Genomic DNA, 21,539 nt, shown 5'->3' with positions numbered 1-21,539 from the left:
GGAATAATAAAGAAAATGGTAGAATGGGGGATTTTTTACGGACACTGGAGAAATGAAACATAATTTTTTATTTTTATTTTCTGCTAAATCGATCAAATTGTGCGAATATTAGACTCGAAAAAGTTTTAAAAAGGCTTGAAAAAATGGCAAAATCGTCAATTTCTATAATTATTACGGAAAAGTGATTTTTCATGACGATAAAAGCCGAAATTTCGACAAATTTGTGAAATAATCGATTATTTTACATTTTATTTATGAACATTTCATTAAAATTCGACAAAATTTGTTCGAAAAACAGAGGAAAACTAAAGAGAATCGATGCTCAAGTTAAAATGAGAAAAACGAGTGAAAAAGGGGGGGGGGTCAGTAAGTGCGCCCCTTGGACGAATGATTGATCAGGTCAAAATCCCTCGTCTTACTCGTGAGCGCAGATGGAATATTGCCAACCAAAAAGCACGGCTTCTCATCGAGCTTCCTGAACAATTAGGGAGTGATTCTTCATTTTCGCAATTTACACTTACCGATTCCCAATATCAAACATGTATTGAACAGTGCCTGCTCGTTTGACAGCTTCAGAAATAGCATCATGTTCCTTTGTAGTTTTGTCACACTTCTCGAGTCTCTCAGTCATTTCGGATAATCCTGTCCGAAGTTTGTTGACATTCTCCCAGTTCTCGGTAGAAAACGATTGTTTTAGCTGTTCGGTGGCTTTATTGACTGAAAAAACAACGGTTTGCAAAATAGTATTCCTCCACAGGCCTAAAATGTTTTGTTGAAAAACTTTGTGCCTGTGGAGCAAGTGTGAAAAGGATTTTTAGGATGATTTTTCTGCTGAAAATTATAAGGCGACTTTCTGAAACTCACTATTTTTGGCAGCGTCCATTTTCGAGCGAAACAGAAGACAGAATGATAGAAAACTATGAAAAATTGGCGAAAAGTGGGTGAGAAAGTTTTCGTGGCGAGACCCACGCGCCCAGGAGCTGGCGCATTTTGTGTCTGCGTCTCTCATTTCTAACCGAAATTCTTTAGAAACTGATTTTAATGTTAATTTTTGAGGAAAAAGCTATAATTTAGCTTACATTTGGAAAGAAAAATACAAATCAAAATTAAATAACGCGAAATGGACTTCGGAAAACTCGAAATCTTCATTTTGAGCTGTAAAAAGCTCATTTTCTTGCATCCATATGCCTCAAATATTAAATTTAATTTTTAAAGGCAAATTTCTGCATAAAATTATTGATTTTGTACTAGAATGTGACCAGAATATCAGCAAATTAATAAGTGTAATTTGCGTGACGCGTGAATCCGAGATGAAATAAACGGGAGACGTGAAAATGTAAAAATACGGAAACTCCAAGCTTCACATTTCCCTTTTTTCATCTCGATTTCACGCAGCACGCAAATTAAACCTATAAATTTTTGCGCACGCTTCAGAGATTAAATTTCAAGATGTTGCTATTTTTATTCAATGATACGGTAGAAGTCGCTAGGAGATATTTCGTGACACTCGTGAATAGACCAAAAAAGTGTCTATTTGTAAAACCGAATATCTTGATAAAATAATTTTAAAAAATTTTCTAGACTTTATATGATTTTTTGAAAATTGGAAAAATCACTGTTTTCACCTAATTATTTTTGAATTTCCGCCAATTGGATTTGCTCGGTGGAGCGTACTTGCATTATTTTTTATTTATTAACATTATTTCATTTATTTTCTTAATTTTTTGTGTTTTTTCCCCCGGAAAATGGAAGAAATAAACAAGAAAAATGCAACATTTTTGTTAAAAAGTAATGAAAATGAGTAAAATTGTGATATTTTGAGTTCCGACGGCAACAAGCCTGAAATTAGTATATAGAAATTAGTATATATGACGTCAACAAAGACGTTTTTGTGAGAAAACTCTCTCTCTCTCTCTCTCGAAAAAAAAAATCAATTTTTGTGGTTTTCTGTAAAAGATAATCTCATGCTGGAAAATTCTAACCAAGTTTTTTGAAACAATGTGAAATTTGTTTAGTAAATGACAAAATTTATTTTTTTTTTTGGATTGTTAGTGAAAATTTCGGTACTTGTGTATTATACCCCCCGCCATTTTAGAAATTAATAGTTTAACTTAAATTATAAAAACTTCGATAAGGAAAATTTATTCGGAACAATAACCACAGTTTCCACGTCATAAATTCAAAATTTATCTTCTTCCCCATCCTCCACCTCCTGGTCCCATTCCTCCTCCAAATCCACCTCCAGCGTTATTCTGAAATCCTCCCGAGCTTTGACTCTGTTGGAACGATGATGATTGCGATCCCCATTGACCACCACTGCCACCTCCACCGAAATCACCTAGAAAGTACACATGACTTACAAAAACTGATACTGTCCTATGACTTACCACCTCCACCGCCGTAACCTCCGCCATACGATGGCCTACCGTACCCCGGATGCGGTTTAGCAGCAACGAAAGCGACAAGGACTACCAGGAGAATGTAGAATTTCATTTTCAGAATAGAAATGTCTGGTAATTCAGCCGATACTTCCAATTTTATTTATACTAGTACCAAAAACTGGAACTTTTTCTCCTCCCCCACAATTCCACAACTTATCACTTCTTATCATCCGGTCATCTTTCGCCAAATCACATTACAAAAACAACCTGGTCAGAAAATTGAAAAACATGAAAATATGATAAAGTAAAATAAATTTTATTTAGTCGGAATATGATCCCTATATAACACTGTGTGGTTACATATAAAAATAGGACGATAGTCAAAATTAGTTGAAAATAAATCTAGTCTTCTTACAGTCTATGTTCTTCAGGATCTGAGCACTGGATACAGAGAGGGGGGAAAGTACGTCAACATCTAGAAACTTATAGATACATATATGTGTGATCTAGCCCATCCATCCTAAACCCAGGGGACATTGAGGGGAAGTCACACGGGACAAAGTGGCAGAGAAACCGAAGGAACCCATAATTCAAGAAATACAATTTTTGGTGTGGCAAAGATTGATAAAGAGAGACATAGAAAATATTCGGAAACAGAAAAGAGAGAGAGAGCGCGAAAGAAAGATTTGGCGGGTGATGAGAGAGAAACTTGCCAACTTATAAAAGTTTGAAAGTTCGGAAATATGGCAAATACAGACCGTCCTATTGTTAAGTTGACCAGTTACATTGTCTAGCACAGAGCACGTTCAAATAGAAAAATGTCGATTCGATAATTGAATCTAAGAACCGCTCAACATAACTATGGAACACTCTGTTGGAGAAATCAAGGAGGAATAATTTTATGAAAAACGAGGACATGTCAAGGGATGTTTGTGGGGAGAGGGCGTTTCTCGTGAACAAGTCAGAGGAAATTGTGCAAAGTTCGTTGGAGAGTGTGAAGGATCACTGAACAAGTTACGCCTCGAAGCGATCCGCGGAACGGCAGGCGTCCGGCTTTTCTGGCAATCATCGTTGGTATCAATGTTCTCTGTCGACGTGGACGGTGCCGAGGTGAACGAAGCAGATGAGGCGACGAAGTTGAACGCGGAACCCGTCGGCAAGGACTTGAAGGAGCGGCTCATGCTCACAGTCCGCAGTACCGATTGACCCTTGTTGTGGAAGTTGTACTTCTTGAGCTCCATCGTGTGCTCCTTGTCGTGCATTTCACAGTATGCGTGGGGTTGGCAGAGATTCTGGAAATAGGCTTGTAAAATACAGCTTTAATTCAGGTTTTTTTGCATTTTATTTCAGAAAGCATCTGTGTCGATTATTTTAGTTTTAAAGTTTAAAAAGATTTTTTATTGCAAAATGATCAATTTTCCAGCTGATTTTCAAGCGAATTTTTAGGCGAATTTTTAAGCTAAGACTAAGCCTAAGCTTGAGCCTAAGCTTAGGCCTAAGTCTTAATGTCTAAAACCTAATAAAGAAAAAATTAGCAAAATTCTAAACTGAAAAATTATGTTTTTTTTTTCAAAACTTTTTTATTTTCCAAACAAAAATAGGTTTGAAAATTGCCGAAATTGCAGAAATTATTTGTTCGTTTGCCGTATACTCACCGTGATATTGGCTTCGTTCGCAGCGAAGAAAAAATTTCGATATCCAAGATCGAGCACATACATCTCTTCATAATCACATTTTGGGTAGTGGTTCACATTAAGCTCTCGATCTACTTGCCGAAGAGCATACGCCATTTTTGGACCACGAGCCTGTGAGAATTCGCAATAGAAGATCGGAATCTTGTTGCACCGCTTTCGGCCATTCTCATCATAGAAGATCTTGCTCACTGTGACCCGATCGAAGTGGTTGATGGCGTTCTGAAAATTTACAGTTTGAATTAAAATTTAAATATAAATGTATTGCTCAATTACCTTGATGTGACCACGATTATATTCATATGGGTAGCGGCAATCAATGAGAATATACTTGTCATCAAATTCTTTTTCAGAGAGTCGGAAAAAGATGTCTCTCAATGTTTCGGCGGTGATTCTTCTGAAGCCTTTCGAGGATTCCTTTGCAACAGTTTTGAGGTGGTATTTCACGTTCAGATGATGTTGCTCTTCGTGCTCTTCCTCCTCAAATGTCTCTAGTGACGGGAAGGCGGTTGCTGAACGGGTGAGACGTCCCTTCTTATGGTTCGGCGCTCGAAAGCCTGGCTCCCACTTGGTGGTGTTCTGGTCCATCATCACGATTTCGTCGTCGTCCATCGCCTCGACGCTCATCGGCTCTAAATGGAAATGATCTGACGATTGTTCGCTCTTCTCGAACTTCCGTTTCCGCTGCTGTAGGAGTTGTTGGTTTTCGGATCGAACCGACAGCGGGGCTTGCGGGCGCATGAACATCTTGTGCGAGGTGGGCGACTCGTCGAACAGACGCACCTGGCAGGAGCTCTTCTCTCGTCTGAAAATTTGGTGGTTTTTTGACGGAGCGAAATGGGGGAAAAAATGGGAAAATGGACAAAAAGAATGAAGAGAGAGTGGGCCAACACACCGCAAGTATTCAAAAATGAGTGTAGTCTGCCCGCGGTGAAATGCAATGTTCACTTTTGAGCGGCAGAGAGGGTAGATCAAAACTTTTGTTTGAAGGGTGAGACACTTTTTTCTCTTCTTTTCTTCTTTCCTCTTCCCATAAATGGAATATCGATCGAAATATTGATCGTGCACTCTTCTCACCTGAACGTGACTTTTTTCTGGCGGCGAGACACAGGTCCTGGCTGTAAATTTTCATCCTCATCGATTTCCATGCACTCTTCGACTTGGACGGTCTGGAAATTAGAAGTTATTGATGAAATTTGCATTGAAATTTATTTTTTTAATAAATAAAGAGAGTGTTAAAATCATACTAGTAAACTTACCGTCGACTCTGTAGACATTGAGGAGAAGCAAACCGGCGTGTTCTCGTCCATCAACTCGCAGATCCCCGAGTCGCGTGACATGGAATCTTCGTCGGAGGACATCATCGCGGTTTCTGCAAATGTTGGAATGCACAAGGAGTACGAATGGCAACGACGGATGGCCTGGTGGTCTGAGAATAGGCGGTTCAGGTCCCACCCAATACATCCCAAAAGAAACTTTTCACCTGGGGAGAGAGGGTCAAAATTTAGAAATAGACACGTCTATCTTGGTGAGATTTGGGTCTACTCAGGTCGTTTTTTGTCTCGAAACACGGGAAATGGCAGAAAATGTCAGAAATCAGAAATTTCGGTGATTTGATAGCAGAATGACTGATATTAGAAAGATAAATACACCTTCTAGGAAAAATTTTTGGTGAAAACAGTTCGTTAAACTTGGTTTTAAAATTTATAGCTGTTGAAAAAATTGATTTTGAGAAGGGATTAAGACCTTTCAATTTACCATATTTACGATCAATTTTCCCAGGTCCAAATTCTTGTCAAATCAATTTCTCCTCGGGGATAATGCCGGAAAAGCTAGCTATTTGCTCTACTTTTACAGTTTTTTTTTCGATTTTTTTTTTGAAAAACATTGTATAGAAAATAATTTTTTACCAGTTTTCCATTTTTTTAAGAAAGCAAAATACAAAAAATGTATGAACTGTTACAGTAGTAAATTCAACACAAAATACAAACAGTTATTAAATTGCAAATAATAATTCTACAACTTTCGATTCACACACTTCTTATGTCTCTTGCAAAATCCTATAACATATTCCTAATAGCTACAATTACAGTTTCATCCAAAAAGAGCAGTAATTGTGTGCAATTTTATGGCTCTTCTCTCATGAACTCAAACGTGCTCCTTGGGAAAAGAGATTAAGATTTTTATGATGAGCGCCGCACGAAAATCCAAGTGTGCTACGTCAGGTTCTGGCAAAGGATTACTAGATTTCAATCTTTCAAAAATGAAGGAATTCCCGGAAAGTATGTTCAAAAAGGCGTTCCCAGAAGTATGTTGGAAGTGATAGAACATACGCACAAAATTCTACGTTAATTAAATAAAACCAAATCGAAAAAAGCAAAGAAACCAAGAAATGAGCGGTGTCTAGACTTTCAAATATGTTTTGAATGATTAAATTTTGAAAAAAAATCCCAAAATATTTTCTTGCTCTTTCTAATGGCTTTATGATGTTTTATTTAAAATTTCTAGTGCATTTTTAGAAATTATATGAGAACATTTTCCTAACTCAGATTTGTGTGAGCCCGTGTTTCCCAGTGTCAAAAACCATTGTTTGTCACCGAATCTAACACAGCTGGAAAAAGCAAATATTGCCCAAAAACCGCAATGAGAGTATCAAAAAATCTGTGTACTGGACAATCTCACAGAAACATTGGAAAAGATAACTAGAGATATGTAGATTGGCATAAAGAAAACTTTTTTGTAACCCTCCTCGGTCAGTGTTGCGTAACTCGTCCGGTCGTAACCCACCCCGCGGATGCTTTTTGTGTAAAACTAGAGGAAAAAGCCATATTCCCATATGATTTTCAAATTTTTAATGTGATAGCGATAAGTTACTGTAGGGCAATGTGGGAAATTGAGTTTCGACCTTGGGGTTTTTGGGGGGAATTGAAATTATTGTATAATAACTTTTGAAATAACCGAATTTTTTTTATTAAGTGGCAGTATTTATGAGTTGCTGTTCATGATCTTGGAAGTCGATTTTTAAAAATTTTTAAAATGTTTCAATTTTTGAAATATTTATATCAATTGATTTTATAAGTTCAAACTGCTGAAATTAAAAAAAAAACTATCATAACCATATGCTTCTAAAAATCAAAAACTTAAAAATGTTCAGTTTTTGCTGATTTATAAAAAACTCATAAGCGTTTTTATAAAATTGTTTCTCAAAAAAAATCAAAAAAAATCTGGATTAAATTATAAAATCTGCCTTGCTAAATTTTAGAAAAAAACATTTCATTTTTAAAATTTTATTTTTTTTTTCGTTCCAAAAATAAATAAAAACAATTTTGGTATTTTTCAAATCTAATCAATGAAGCCTCTATATATGGTACCTAATGCGCGTGTTCCCATTCAAACGTAACCCGACATAACGAGAGCCGGCTGTCGTGTTCACTATGAAAAGAGTGCGCCAGGTGGCAGGCTCGCTAGGAAATTCGGACCATCAATACCTATACATTAGTGTGTGTTTCCTCCCTCTCGACGGGTCTAACGGAATTTGAATCTTGTATTCATAAGGGGGTGAAGCGAGAAAAAAACGGCCGAGAGAAGGACACCTGGCCACGGGTGGAGGCCATTTTTTCTAGAGGTCTTTTTTGTGTTTTTGTTGTAAATTGAAATTGAAATAAAAAAAAATCTCGAGAGGAGAGGACAGGTGTGACTCTACAGATTCTACAGTAGCTAATGTCAAAAAGTAACGAAGAAAGTTGACCCGAGGAAATCGGACCCCGTCTAGCGTAATATAAGATTTTCTCTTCCTCCATGATCAGTCATCACTTTAACCTACATTCAAAAATGTTTATATTAAAAGTACGATTGGTGGTGTCAGACATCGAACAGATATGTTTATATTATGCAGAAGCCGCTATCTTTGAGAATCAAGGGCAACAAAGTTAGGTGGGGGACAAAATAAACAAAACATAAATTTGAAATTTGAAGGCACTAAAATTCGTAAAAAAGGGAACACCGAAAAGGGAGATCCTATCGAAAACCTTGGTACCAGGTTGCTCGACATGCCAATTTGTCAACTTAGGCCTAACGATACTTATCTGCTTGCCCCCCCCCCGTCTATTACCATTTTCTCACCTTACTTGAACAAACTTTGGGCCTCCCTTTTCAAAAAGAGGTCAGATTGGAAATTTTGATTAGTGCCGGAGGAGAGGTGTGGTACTAGTTTCAAATGTTTTGTGTGGTGTGGTGTGAATAAAAATCGTAAACTGTAAAATTGCGAAGAGGCGAGCAATAAAGTCGTAAGTTTCTCATAAGAATTTGGAAAATCATTAAAAAAAGAGTTCAGGGAATTTATTGCTGGCTGGGTTGGAGTACTTGAAATTCGATATATTTAGAAATTTTCGTGTAATGTTTCAGTAGACTCAAATCCAAATTTCTCTTTTTTGCGACTTTTTTTTAGATAATCCAACTTTTTTTATTGAAAATTGATATAGAAATGTAGAAGAAGGATTGTTCCGTTTAAAAATAATTTTTTTTCTGTTGAAAAGCTTCAAAAAGGCCTCAAATAGTGCCTAAAAGTTGCGGTTTGCCAAAAAATTCCGTTTAAAGTTTTAGGAACTTTTAGGCACTATTTGAAGATTTTTAAGGTTTTTCAACAGACATAAGGAATATTTTCAGATAGATCAATTTTTTTTCTACATTTCTATATCAAGTTTGGATGAAAAAAGTTGAACTATAATGTTGAAATAAGCAGTTCTGTGCGTTTGCCGCTGTTTTGTGGGCGCGCTTTTCCATAAATAACAACTATTTTTGTATTGTTCAAAATAGTTCAAATTTAATTTTTTTTTTCTCAAATTCAGCTATTTTTATTAACTCTAAAAAATTCATTGCACATTTATCTGTTTCAAACGTTTTCAATAAAACTCTCCTCTCATGAGATCTCATCAAATTCGAACGTTTTCAAATATAATTAAGAGACCCTGACCCCGCTCAATTTATTTTATAGTGGTCAAAACCTTCTTTCGGTGGGTTTAGTTTTACAGCCTCCTTTATACTGCTACCTGATGGATGATACCAGCAAAGGGGAGTGAGCGACTTCCGCTTATCTGACACCCGCATCCAAGGCCGTGAACTACTACTAGTAAAATTTGCCGAGTCTTGCAGCTAGCCGCTGCTGCTGCTGCTAGGCTATCGTTTGAATTGAAAGGAAATTTGTCAATTTTTCCGTATGTATAGTAGTAAACCCCTTATGGCACCAAATGTTCAGTAGTGCCCAAGCATAAGGAGGGCAAACGAGAGTACTCTCTCGAGATAGCGAAATACAATAGGACCCCCTCACAGGCACTACGCAATGATATGTTGCGTGAAATATGCGCAATCAGCCTCCATAGGAGAACCGAGGCTAATAATGATTTGAATTCCTAGAGAGGACATACACATGGTCTAGGGTTATTAGATATTGTTTGAGTACAATAATTTGTTCCAAAAGTTTTCGTGTCAGATAGTAAGTACAGAAATAAAAACTGTAATTGCGTTGAATTTAAATATGAATTAGTTTTTTGGCAATAAAAATTTAGAGAGAAAAGAACCCGAAATAACATTTTTTGCTATGTTTTTTTCCAATTTGCACCCACATGATTTTTATTTCAAAGGTTCGATTTTTCAAAAAAAAAAAAATAAATAAAGAACAGTTCAACTGCAACTACAACTATGCTAATCAACTTTTTTTTTCTAGATGAAAGGTGGAGTAGCGCCTGTGAGAATTTTGTCTAAATACACTTATAATGATCCAAAACAACCAAATATCATAATTAAACACTCTAAAAATTTTTAGATTTTTCGAAATTTACGATCAAAGTTTTGGCAAAATGCCAAAAAAATTGAAAAATATGAGTCCCTACAATGTTTTAATACAATTAATTAAAACAAAATTACAGTATAAAAATGTAGGAAAAAATTTTTTTTGGACGATTTCCATTATTATTCATAAGTGGAAAAACCTGGGTAATTGTCATTTTTGACAATAAATAAAAAATTTCAAAAAGTTTTTTGAAAAGTTTTATTCTGATATTCGGTCATTTTGACACCATAGTAGTAGTTTTTAGCACTTTCCCCACTGGCCATACTCCATCTATAACATTTTGGCAATAATAATATAGGTCCCTAAACGACTTTGTTTCTATGTTCACCCTCTTCACTGGATCTATTTTTGAAAAAAAAGTCAATAGATGTTCAACTACAACTATATATACTAGTTGGTATTTGTTCTAGATAAAATTGAAAACAAAATCAAGATGTAGTCTGTCAATTTTACGATTCTAAAATGAATACACCTTATTGAAAATAAAAATTCAACTCACCATGCTGATTAGAAAGCGGTTGTGCTACATCTTGTGATATTTGTGAAGGCCTATTCATAATAAATACTCTAGATTAAATGACTGTGCCCACGTGTTTGGAGTTTTCTGAAAATATTAAATTTTTAAAAAATTTTTAAAATCAAAATATCTATAAATTTCAAAGAATATTTGAAAACACAGAAAAAGGTTTCAAAAAAAAACAGGGAAAAAGGTGGTTGTGCCGCCCCGAGTATGAGGTAATAATGCTTGAGGGAGTCGGGTGGTGGGAGGCGGGAGGTCGGATGGAGGTGGTCCGACCCGGTTGCACCATCATGACCCCTTATAGAACGGGGGAAAAAGAGCATGAAGATTGAAGAGAGAAGAGAGCGGATTTGAGAGGGACCTGAGTGCAAGATAGAGAGGGGGTTTTCAAATAAAGAACGAGAAATGGAAGGGTGGAGGAGAGAACTCGGACCAGTTTTGTCAAGGATCACTAAGTTTTGGAGATGGAATTGTATGATGAGTGATTTACAATCGGTACGGGTTGACAAAAAGCGGCGGACAAGCGAAAAGCTTTTTTTTCATTTCATTTTCTCTTTCATTTCATTTCAAAAGTAACTTCATCAAAAATAATTAAAATGCATTAATCTGCAATTTTTAAACCACTCCAAAATTCAATTTTTAATTTCAAATTTTTAATTGCAATCAAATTTTTATCATTCACTTGACACCAATTTTCACAGTTTCAAATTCTAACTTGTTCAAAATCGCCTAGGTGCCAGAAATAATTATGTACAATACTCAATTTTTTAATTAGATGCTTCCTCTTCCACGTAACATCTAAGACCCCCTCATGAAATATGGAATACAAAAGCAGCTGTTTTCCTTTATGATGCAAAAGCTCGGCTGGATTCCTCACGAGGATTATGTTGCGTATCTGCACATTCAGCCCAGCGCAACTCGGGTTTCTCGACGAGCTTCATATTCAAAAGACCGCCTGTTTGGAGGGCGATGGCGCAATTTTATAACGACGCAACTTTTGCGCAACAATTTTTGACCTCACTCTATGCGAATGGTTCGAGTTTTATATAATATAATCAAACCTCTGGACCACTTGTCTGGATCAGGACCTTTCTAGTCACTTTGAAAAGTTAGATTGAAAATTAAAATAAAGTTTGTGATATAACTGGAGTGAGACAGTTTTTATCTAAAAAGCTTGTACAAACATTGGGCAATCAGAAAAAAAACTTGCATACCTATAGTCAAACAAATATTGCGCGGACCCCTAAGAGAAATGTTCGGCAAACTTGACCCTTGTCTTGTCAAACGGATTTAGGTGCCTAGCCCCCAAGTTCCGAATAGAATAAAATCATAAAATGGTAGGTAAAAGGCATGGCTAACTAGAAGACGAATCGGCCACCGATTCTTCCCTCGCTGGCAATTTTTCAATGCCACTAGGTCAAAGCTGTGGGCGCCCCTCCCCGAGTGTGTGTGCCTATCTAATTCTCCAAATCTCTCGCCGAAATTTCTCATTTCTGACGGGGTGCTTGGCGGTGCCCAAGACAGCTTCGGTTCCGTTCAAAACCAGCAGATGGTTCTGGTTTTGAAAAGAACCGTGCTGTATGGGAATTTATTATGGGAAGCTGAATTTTGAATCAATAAGCTTTCCTTTTTTGCGGGTCTCTACGGGTTCATCAGTAACTAGAATGAAGTGTCAGCTCATAAATCAGACATATTAGCTGAAGATCACAACCCTCCTTATGTTCAGTTCTGCATGTTCCGTTCGTCTGTGCATGTTCAAATTAGAGCCAGCCTCCTCGAAAAGAATACAAAATGCCTCATTTCCTGTCTCCTTACCGCCATCGTTCTTAGTTATGCAATATATCATAAGAAGCTCAAAATAGCGTGAGGATCAGCGAGACGCAGACATCAGATGACAGCTGACAGCCAGTCTGCGCGCAGTGAGGAGCACAGTAAAGGAGCTCCATTGGGACTAGGGAGGGGGAGGATATTTGAATATTCCGTGTGGAAGCAGAGAGAGAGACGGACCACAAGCATTACAAAACATGTGCGCGATGATGGGTGCTCCGGAATTTGGGCCAACGGGTGGCAGGTGCTTATGAGTTATGGGTGGGATGTAGAGGAAGCTGTTAGGCTGGATTTTCATTTTGAATCCTGGAATGAAATACGGCTTTGTAGTAGAACACATTGTTCTTGAAATACAAAATACAAAATACAAAATTCAAAAACTCCAACTTACTTCCACAGTTAATTATTTAATTTTTTAGTCCAAAAACAAAATAGGCATGTGTAGGCAGGCTCGAAGGCACCCTTTACTATTGCACCTAGCTTCCACCCGTGTGCATCTTCCACCTCTCCCGTTCAAATATCTCCTATTGTTTCTCCCGTCAAAAAGGTTATTGCCACCCTCTCGTCTTCTTACGGAATTCAAATATAATACGCGCATATAATTAGAGCCACCCCCTTTTCTATACACCTTATTCATACCGTGAAAAAGGCATTCAAATACCGTTCCTGCTGCCCTACTGTTCCACAGGCCTTTTCGGGTATGTGCTGCAGGATATCTAATACCTAATTGGATGGTCTTTTTCGACGTACCTGTGTACATAAAAAGGAGCTACCGGCAAGTATTACAAGACGAGAAAAGTCAAGGGCTTTGGCAAATAAACATTTTTTGTCTTTGGAAAATATGAAAAGTTACAAATATTGAAACCTATTCAAAAGCTATGGAGTGAGAATAGGTGATAAATAGGAGTCGTCGACTTGTGAATGAAGAGCCAGTTGTAAACGTTATTACACTAGCAGAAAAGGGACCAAATGACACCTACCAGATGTTTTAATGTTAGTGGCTTTGCAAATTCAAAATTTCCTCAACTCTCGTTACCAACCAAATAAATTACTATCTACTCAGCGGATCATCAGTCTTGACCGCGCTGGCAAACGATCATAAACCTCTTAGCAAGTGAGTTTGTGTCTGATGCAACTGACTTGCGTAACTGGAAAAGCATATCGAGTGACCTATGATGTCTTCATCCATGAGTATGAGTTCTAATCCCTACTTGTCAGTAATGTATCTGAACACATGTTTGGTTAATAAACATTATACTGTAAATCTGCCATGTTCTAGAATCCCATAGGATTACATAAATTACACTTAATGACTATAATAACAACCGTTACTGAGCATTGTGAACGTGGGCTGGAAGATATTCACAATTATGCATTGTAACTTTATTAAGAAGTATTGCAAGTTAATTTTATTGTGTTAAACGGAACAACAACTGAGTCATAAGCCGTCTAATTTAAAAAAAAAACTGACAGGTAGGAAAGTTACGGATTAAAATGATATGGTACAGTGAAGATGTAAGAGAAACGTCTAATTTTTGAAAAAAAAGTTAAATAAAAATTAAATAAGAATTTGAGCAGAATAGGTTTAAATTGGGACATAATAATTTTTCCTCCTTACTATTAGATCTACCGAAAACTTAATTCGAAATTTAATTTTATTATTTTAATGTTTTCAATGCATTTATTTATGGAAATGACTAAAAATCGAAAATGTTTTAAATACATCAGCTCTTTCAGAAATGCGGGAAAGATATGTAGACTGATGTTTAGACAGGCAGGTATTAACTTATCACATCACATCAAAACTGAAGTTAATAAGAAAAATTCAGATTCAAAATATTATCACTACAAAACATAATTAAAACAAGGGTCTAGTAAAACTATTTTTAGGCAGCTCAAATTGAAATTAATTATTGTTTCTACCTTATTTATATAAAAGTAACTTTTTTTTTTAAATTGGCTTGAGGATGATCCACAAGTGAATTTATTGTTTAATCAAAGTTAATCAAAACAATGAAAAAAAGTCGGGACCCTCACGAGTCCGACAAAGAGAGGAAAAAAATAGACCGGCATTGAGAGAAGAAAGGGAAAAAAAGACTTTTTGGGAAATTAGACTTAAAGTATCAAAATGCATTTATGTTCTTTAAATAAAATATTCATGGTTAACTCATATTCTCAAAAAAAGTCACACCTACCATAAAACAAGAAATCGATATGTCGAGCGACCTTACGCAACCTTGGGGACCCAAGCATACTGGTCCATGTGCTAGAATGTTCCCCAGGGACATCCGTCCAGGTGTGCTCCGCCCTCCATCACCGCCTTATTCCAGATGAGATCTCTCACCACCTCCCGTCGTGTAGTTGACTGTAATCTCGACGACAGTCGTAAATGCGCGATGAAGGAGATGGTCAGAGCTCTTTGCGTATGAGCCGACAGGCGCCCCCACAGGAGGTCCATGGGCATCCGCGACAGGTGTTGCGCAATTGACAAAAGATTCGCGCATGTGTGGTAGAATGGTCCGAAGAAGAGGTGGGCATGAAACTATGGTGTTTTGGTTCCAGAACTCTTCATTTTTTGTTGGTAAAAGATCAAAAGAAGCTTTTTTTGCAAACAAAATGCCGAACTACGCACTTGAATCTTAAATTTGCAGACGCCTAGACTATCAGACTTTTTTAAGCCAATTCTAGCACATGGTGTCAGAGTGTCCCATTTCGGTTTGATCTACTAGAATTGTGGTAATTTAGACGCTTCTAGACGCAGATTTTTCAACTGATTTTAAATGGTTAAGAGTGCGCTGCCTTCACACTTTTCCGGGTAAAATATGCCCGCATTTTTTGTAGATCACATTTAGATGGAGCAGCCTGACGCCACGTGTTCAAGCTCAATTTCGAATTATGTGTAAGTGAATAGGAATGTTTCTGCTTCCATCGAAACAAAAAATATCATCTAAAAATATTAAGCACCCCAAATTTAAAACAAACTTCCCTCATACTGATCCCCTGGTTTATCCCATCCATCTGTCTTTGCTTACCCACATCCAACCCCAGGAAGCCAAAAAACACCTATTTTCGCGCGCAATAGCCATTCATCCCACATACAGCTGTTGCTTTCCAATGCCGGAGAGACTGTTGATCTTTGAGAGAGCGCTAGACACAGATCAAACAGAATGTCTGAAGGCATGTGCACTCATATGGGTTGAACAGATGTGTCTGGGTGTCTGACAAGTCTAGCGATCTCTAATTATGCGGTGAATAAGATTGTATAATGAGTAAATGATAATTTGGGTCTGGCTGGAGCAGAGGTATGAGCGATGAGGATGCTGTGAGACTTGCTGCATGTTGAGGTGAAAATTGATGAGGATGGAAAAAGAGCAGATGTACAAAATTTTTCTAGAAAATTTTAAACGTTAGAAGAAGCTTGTAAACTTGAAAAAACTAAATACCAATTATATCTATGCAGTAAAAAAATGCATTAAAAATTTAGACTGATTTTATAAAATACTATGCAAAACTACAGTACCCCTACAGTTTCCTAACATAAACCCAGAAGTGCTCGAATGTAAGGTCCCGGTGAAGTAGGCAAAGTTTGCTGGAAAACACACAGGTTAGGTTCGTTTTGACTGTATATATATAACTTCAACAGTGCTTTAATTTTTTCAGACATGTTCAAAATTAAACAATTCTAGATAAATACAAATTATCAACTTTTAAATTCATATGGCGTTGTGAAAAACTAAAAGTGAAAATTCTGGACATAAATTTTAAGTATTGTTCAAACTTTTAATATAGTTTAGGCCCATGTTGAAGCTCATAAATGAAGAAATCCTAACAAAAATAAGATTAATTTAATCCCTAGGTTCCGCTAGTTAACAACCAAACTGAAACAATTTGAACACCTTTCCTCAAAAAAATACCAGTTTCCGGTGAAAGGTCTGGGGGTGTCTAATGAAATGCAAATGTAAGTCAAAGCGAAAGGTGTCGTTCAAGTCGTCAACTATGGCGGGTGTCCTTCACAAAAACAGAAATGAGTGAAAATAGGTAGGGGCGGCGAATCGAAAGCGAACACCTCAATTGTTTCATTTTTTTTTTCGCTCGTGTCTAGGGCACAGTGTGGCGCGAAATTGGGGTCAAATCGAGTAGCGGTTCATTACTTTTTGATTAGTTCACTTCCCCTCTCTGGGTGGTCTTTGTGGATATAGTGGTGGTGACAGGTTCCCAGGATTTGAAAGTTTTCGGATTGAGATGCAGATTAGAGCAAGTTTACAGCACAGTGTTGTAAATCTGTAATTGTAATTGACTGGGAAACCGTAAACATTAGTAGGACATCATGATTACAACTTATTTGGACAGATTGATATCTTGAAGTATTTAGGGGATCCCACGAGCAAGAATCTAGTGGAGTTCAATATTAATCCATCAATTACAAGATACATACCTTTTCAGGGAGTCTGTGCAAATGGGGTGAGAATAACTCAAGTTCTACAGTAGCCTAATGTTTTATAGGTACTGTAGATTTTTTGTATTGTTCATAAAGCCTAAGAGCATTTCACACGTGGTGTCAGGTTGTCCGATTACGGTTTGATCTACACAAAATGCGGGAATTTTCTACACAACAAATGTGACGTTAGCACGTTCTTAACCATGCAAAATCAGTTGAGAAGTCTGCGTCAAAATTCCCGCCATTCTCGTAGATCTACGTAGATCAAACCGAGATGGCACACTCTGACACCACGTGATTTCATAAAAACTGCTCTGCATTTTTGATCTACAAGTCAGGTATTTGTTGGGTCAAGTGATCATTTATAAACGGTAAAGTAGGCATAAAATAGGCGTCATGCATACAACACTTTGTTTTTTTTTTCAAAAAACTTATATGTTTTAGAGCAATAAGTCAAGTGCCAATAGAAAATTCTACATATTCTACATTAATCTATCTTTACTAATTGTTTTCTCTGACATCTCCAGTCCCATCTCTTCCCCCGTTCTGCGTCGAGAATTCAAATATCCGAGGAGGGAGATGGCTCATCAATGTGCGCTCTGTCTGTGCAGAAAAAGATGACCTCCCTCTCTAGTCCTAGACCCATATTATCGAGAACATCAGAAAATAGTGTGGGATCAGAGGAGACGCACAAGTGGAAAGGACCATTTGAATCTGTGGGGGGTGTCTCTTCTCGCGTTGTCTGTTGACTGAGCACACAGAAGAATAGCGGGCGGATATTGGAAGGGCTCTTTTTGTATTCGAGTTGACTCATTCGAATTTAAATTGTAGAAGGTTTTAGTTCGAGAAAATTGAGCTTTTTGATAAACGGGGGTTTTCAATTTTAACGTGATCAGTTAAAGTTCTTCGGTTCTAGATCTAAGATAAAATTCTCAATTTTATGACAAACTTTAATATTTTCTATGCCTCTTGCTATAACGCAAAAAATCCCATTTTCAGAATTAATTTCTAAATGAGAAAGGTAGGCGGTATGCAGGCCCCTAGGTAGGTATTAATGAATCTGCCTAATCATCAAAAAATCCCAACACACGCAAACACACGCAAACATCCGTAGACTAATCCTATCCATCTCCTATTGCAGATCCATGTCACTCTATTCAAAGTCTTCATACATATTCCAGATGGTTACTGTTGTGAGCTGCTCTTTCCAAGTGCTCCAAGTGCCCTCCATATATTCCATTATTTACATTTGACACTATTAATAGACCATAAAAGTCGTTGTGCCGCCAGGCTCTAATGACCATACACTATTTGTTCTCTGAGACAGACACCCAATCAACAGTTGCCACGTTATTACCGATTCGGGCTCCTGTTAGAGGCTCCCCTAGAAAATGAAATTTTTGTGTGTTTGCGTGTGCGTGTGTGAATTCACTAACCCAGATTTGAAATTCAAATGAACCGGGACGTTTTCTCCAGAATAGTCGTAAAACGACGTGATAATTGGCGGTGAAAACGGAAGATTGAGAAGGGGAGCGGCGCGGAGACAGGCGGGGCCCGTTAGCCAAACTATCTAGTTTTGGAATGGAAAGACTCTAATGAAAGTTTGAATTGTGGGTTAAGGGAAAGTTTAATTTCAGGTTGAGTGGGAAAAAGTAGAGCTAGAGGGGAAAAGGAAAGGCATTGAAGTAGACAAAAAATTCTTGCACAGCATTAAAAGTGGAGTAGCGCCAGTGGGGATAGGGTTGAAAACTCTTTCTATGATGCCAAAATGACCGAATGTCAAAATGAAATTTTTCAAAAAAAAAATTAGATTTTTCAAAATTTACGGTCAAAGTTTTGGAAAATTGCCAATATTCTGAAAAAATGAGCTTTTAAGGAAATCCAAAGCATGGTTGCATGTCTCGAGCCCTACAATGTTTTGATACAAATAATAAAAATATAATTGAAGTATAAAATGTAGGGAAAAATTTTATTCGGTTGAATTCTAAAATTATGAGTGGCAAAAACTGAGTACTTGTCACTTTATGACTGCAAATTAATAAAAATTCAAAAAAAAATTTAGAAAAGTTTTATTGTGATATTTGGTCATTTTGGCACCATATAAGTAGTTTATAACACTTTCCCCACTGACGCTATTCCACCATTAAGTAAACATACTCCTAGTTCAAAAAATTGAGCTTTCAAAACATTTTTCAAAACACACTCATCAATTTTTTAAAAAGCAATGCAAAAATTTTTGAAACTACGAGAAGATCATTTTTACAATATTTAAAAGTCATATTACAGAAGGAAAAAAAAGTAAAAGTTGCAAAAACGAGCTTCTGAGTCGTCATTGTGTTGTAAACATTTGTAAGCCATCTCGAGAAAAAAGTAGCGAAAGCTGCGCGGAAGCGCGTACCAGGCACCAAATTAATTGCGGCAACTGCCATCGGGATTTATCTTAAGTTGAAAAGGGGTAAATGGAAAGGTCGCCAACACTTAAAGAAGTATTAGAATAAAACAAGAAGAATTCAAAACCATTGCCCGAAAAATGCCACCATCTGTGCGCTAATAACGCCATAGGTAAAAGTCGGAGTGGCGCAATTCAAAAGTGCCGTCCGCCCGTTCACCTTGGGGATCCACAAAAAGTGTCAGTTCTTTTTTTTCCCGGACGGACAAATGGCGCGGATCGGCATGCGGAATGAAAGGCCGTTTTGTCTATGTGCATGGGGGATATAAATTCAATGGCGTGGCCGTTTTGAAAAAGTGGTTTGATTTGAAAAGGAACGAAAATTGTAAGGAAATCAAAAACTATTGCTATCGCCAAAATATACATACGTGCACGTCAATTTTTAATTTTTTGATCTAAAAATAAATTAATTGACCTTAATACTAAAAAAAAAAGACATAGTGTAAAGGTGGTGTAGTCGAATTATTTAAATTTTTTTATAAAACTCCAAATTGTTTGAAAACGCCGAATTTCATAATGAAACTTCTTGAAAAATTCTCAAAAAAAAGTTATGACGGCTCAAAAATTGACCTAAAATTAGTTAAAATGTGAAATTGTAATTATCTTGCGTTTTTAACTTCATTTAGGTATTTTAGTCGTGGACGGCGAGATTTTCAAATTTTTTAAACCGAACCTCGCCGTCCATCGACTTTAAAGCACCTAAATGAAATTGAAACCTCAAGATTATTACATTGTATACTAAAAATGTGACGGTGATTTCAAAAAAAAAAGAATTCCCAGCCCCTGCGACATTGACGAGCCGGTCAAATTTCAAATCTTAACTAGTTTTAGGCCATTTTTCATAATTTTTTTTTGAGAAGTTTTCAAGAAGTTTCATTATGAAATTTTCAGTCAATTTTGAGTCTAATAAAGCAATAAAAAAAATCGATTACACCAGGCATGCTGCAGGCACGTAGGCACATTGCAAGGATATCGTAGAATTCTGTAAGACAGACTCGTATAACGTCAATTTTAGGCAAACATTTCATGGGCTCTATATACTTACTAAACTATATTATACTATATACTTACTATGTACTATCTACATATATACTTACTATCTATAAACTATGTATATACTACTATCTACTATATACTTATACTTACTAGTCCAAAATAAGCCCCGTGCAATTAAAACTAGAATCTTCTTTTAAAATTAATGTTCTTCCTCCACCACTCACTCAAAAAGTTGATGGAGTCAGAAAACTTCCTAGTGATAAATTGGAAAAGTGATAGCTAATGAATTGTCGACCCATATATTCACTTGTCTGCTAGAAAATTAATGATGATGATTTCAATTGAAATTCAAGAATTGAACCAAGAACTGAGATGAGCGGATAAACTCATCTAACATAGGATGTCTTTCAAGGTAAGCAAGAAGTAATAGGATAATGGCATGTTAAAGTGAAGGAAACAGGTTGTGTTAGGTAACTTATGGCGTCCAGTTTCCTTTATTTTTGCTGGTTGCTTTTATGAGGAGAACGGAACGGAAGGGCACGTGTGAACGGCATGTCATAGCACCATTTGAAAGAGTTAATTTTTTAACCTAGTTTCTGAAAAGTGCACGGACCCCCAGCTGTGAAAACCTGTCACCGTTCACTTCAAAAGTTTTCCCCGAGTAGAGATTTTGAACGCAGCCCCCACTACTCTAACCATATTGGCATACTAATACACTATTTCTCTTGGGTGTCACGTCCTTGGCCACGCAACGGCGCCAATCAAGCAATGGCCGTGGCGCGGACATTGGCGCCCAAAGGTTTCGAACCGCTCTCTCCATATTGCTCGTCGTACTAGGCAGTACCGCTACGGGAGGGTTTCAAATGAAATGGATTGAGATGAAAGATGAACTATGACGATAAGCGGATGGGTAGTTAGGATGAGACGGTAGTTAGTTATAAATTGAAATTGACCTGAGATTTTGAAGTCGGGGGGTGAAGAGCGTCTCCAGATGGTGTCTGTAATTGAAAGAAAGGTTATTTAGCGGAAAGGTGAGAGGTTGGAAAGGTCATTTTAGAGAAAGCGAGAAAAATGAATTTGAAGCAAATGATCATTCATATATCTGAAATTTGAAAATGCAAGTTGACTAGAAAACTTAAAAAAGCCTTTTGTAGTGCGCCAAAAACATATTTAAAATAAAACAAAACAGAAAAAAAGAGAGCTGAGAATATTGTAGTAAAATTGCGTTTTACAGCATTTGGTTAAAATTTAAAAATTTCTGTTCAAAAAACTACCTGTTAATTTGACGTTTAAAGTATGAAGTTTCAAATATTTGGAAAAATTCAGGAATTCAGAAAAAACAAGCTGAAAATTTGCACAAAGTTTTAAAGGTGGAGTAGCGCCCGTGGG

General features: G+C 36.9%; 3 protein-coding genes across 7 annotated transcripts; all 3 read right to left on the bottom strand.

Annotated features, from left to right (window-relative positions):
• Nucleotides 1-53: 53 nt before the first annotated feature.
• On the bottom strand, nucleotides 54-1,009 carry F16B4.6 (the record flags this gene model as incomplete). 2 transcript variants are annotated; one of them, NM_071047.4, is made up of 3 exons in its annotated part: nucleotides 54-475; nucleotides 522-717; nucleotides 865-1,009. In NM_071047.4, 3 exons carry the CDS (start codon nucleotides 1,007-1,009, stop codon nucleotides 364-366), a joined length of 453 nt encoding a protein of 150 aa, NP_503448.2. The 2 variants fall into 2 exon arrangements, with proteins under 2 accessions (NP_503448.2, NP_001300078.1); NM_001313149.3 differs by lacking the exon at nucleotides 865-1,009 and having other exon boundaries at nucleotides 364-475; nucleotides 522-631.
• A 1,116-nt stretch (nucleotides 1,010-2,125) lies between these two features.
• F16B4.7 (Glycine Rich Secreted Protein) lies at nucleotides 2,126-2,504 on the bottom strand. Its single transcript, NM_071046.5, has 2 exons — nucleotides 2,388-2,504; nucleotides 2,126-2,338 (listed from the first exon to the last, which is right to left on the bottom strand). The coding sequence occupies exons 1-2, from the start codon at nucleotides 2,491-2,493 to the stop codon at nucleotides 2,187-2,189; spliced, it is 258 nt and encodes an 85-aa protein (NP_503447.1). The 5' UTR covers nucleotides 2,494-2,504; the 3' UTR covers nucleotides 2,126-2,186.
• Nucleotides 2,505-2,682: 178 nt separating this feature from the next.
• cdc-25.2 lies at nucleotides 2,683-21,139 on the bottom strand (the record flags this gene model as incomplete). 4 transcript variants are annotated; one of them, NR_132503.1, is made up of 7 exons in its annotated part: nucleotides 3,281-3,673; nucleotides 4,037-4,294; nucleotides 4,349-4,877; nucleotides 5,150-5,241; nucleotides 5,332-5,444; nucleotides 10,420-10,524; nucleotides 21,104-21,139. NR_132503.1 is itself a non-coding variant. In NM_071045.6 (6 exons), 6 exons carry the CDS (start codon nucleotides 10,475-10,477, stop codon nucleotides 3,281-3,283), a joined length of 1,443 nt encoding a protein of 480 aa, NP_503446.1. The 4 variants fall into 4 exon arrangements, 3 of the variants coding, with proteins under 3 accessions (NP_503446.1, NP_001300079.1, NP_001300080.1); NM_071045.6 differs by lacking the exon at nucleotides 21,104-21,139 and having other exon boundaries at nucleotides 2,683-3,673; NM_001313150.4 differs by lacking the exons at nucleotides 10,420-10,524; nucleotides 21,104-21,139 and having other exon boundaries at nucleotides 2,695-3,673; nucleotides 5,332-5,436.
• Between the last annotated feature and the right edge of the window lie 400 nt (nucleotides 21,140-21,539).

The sequence above is a fragment of the Caenorhabditis elegans genome, chromosome V, assembly GCF_000002985.6.
Source record: "Caenorhabditis elegans chromosome V".
Classification (NCBI taxonomy): Eukaryota; Metazoa; Nematoda; class Chromadorea; order Rhabditida; family Rhabditidae; genus Caenorhabditis; species Caenorhabditis elegans.
This window is presented reverse-complemented; position numbering and strand designations above follow the sequence as displayed.

Excerpts from the sequence above, each read along its gene's own strand:
- F16B4.7 (NM_071046.5), bottom strand. The coding sequence starts at position 2,493 with ATGAAATTCTACATTCTCCTGGTAGTCCTTGTCGCTTTCGTTGCTGCT. Across the intron at positions 2,339-2,387 it reads AGGTTACGGCGGTGGAGGTG|GTGATTTCGGTGGAGGTGGC; the intron begins GTAAGTCATAGG and ends TGTACTTTCTAG.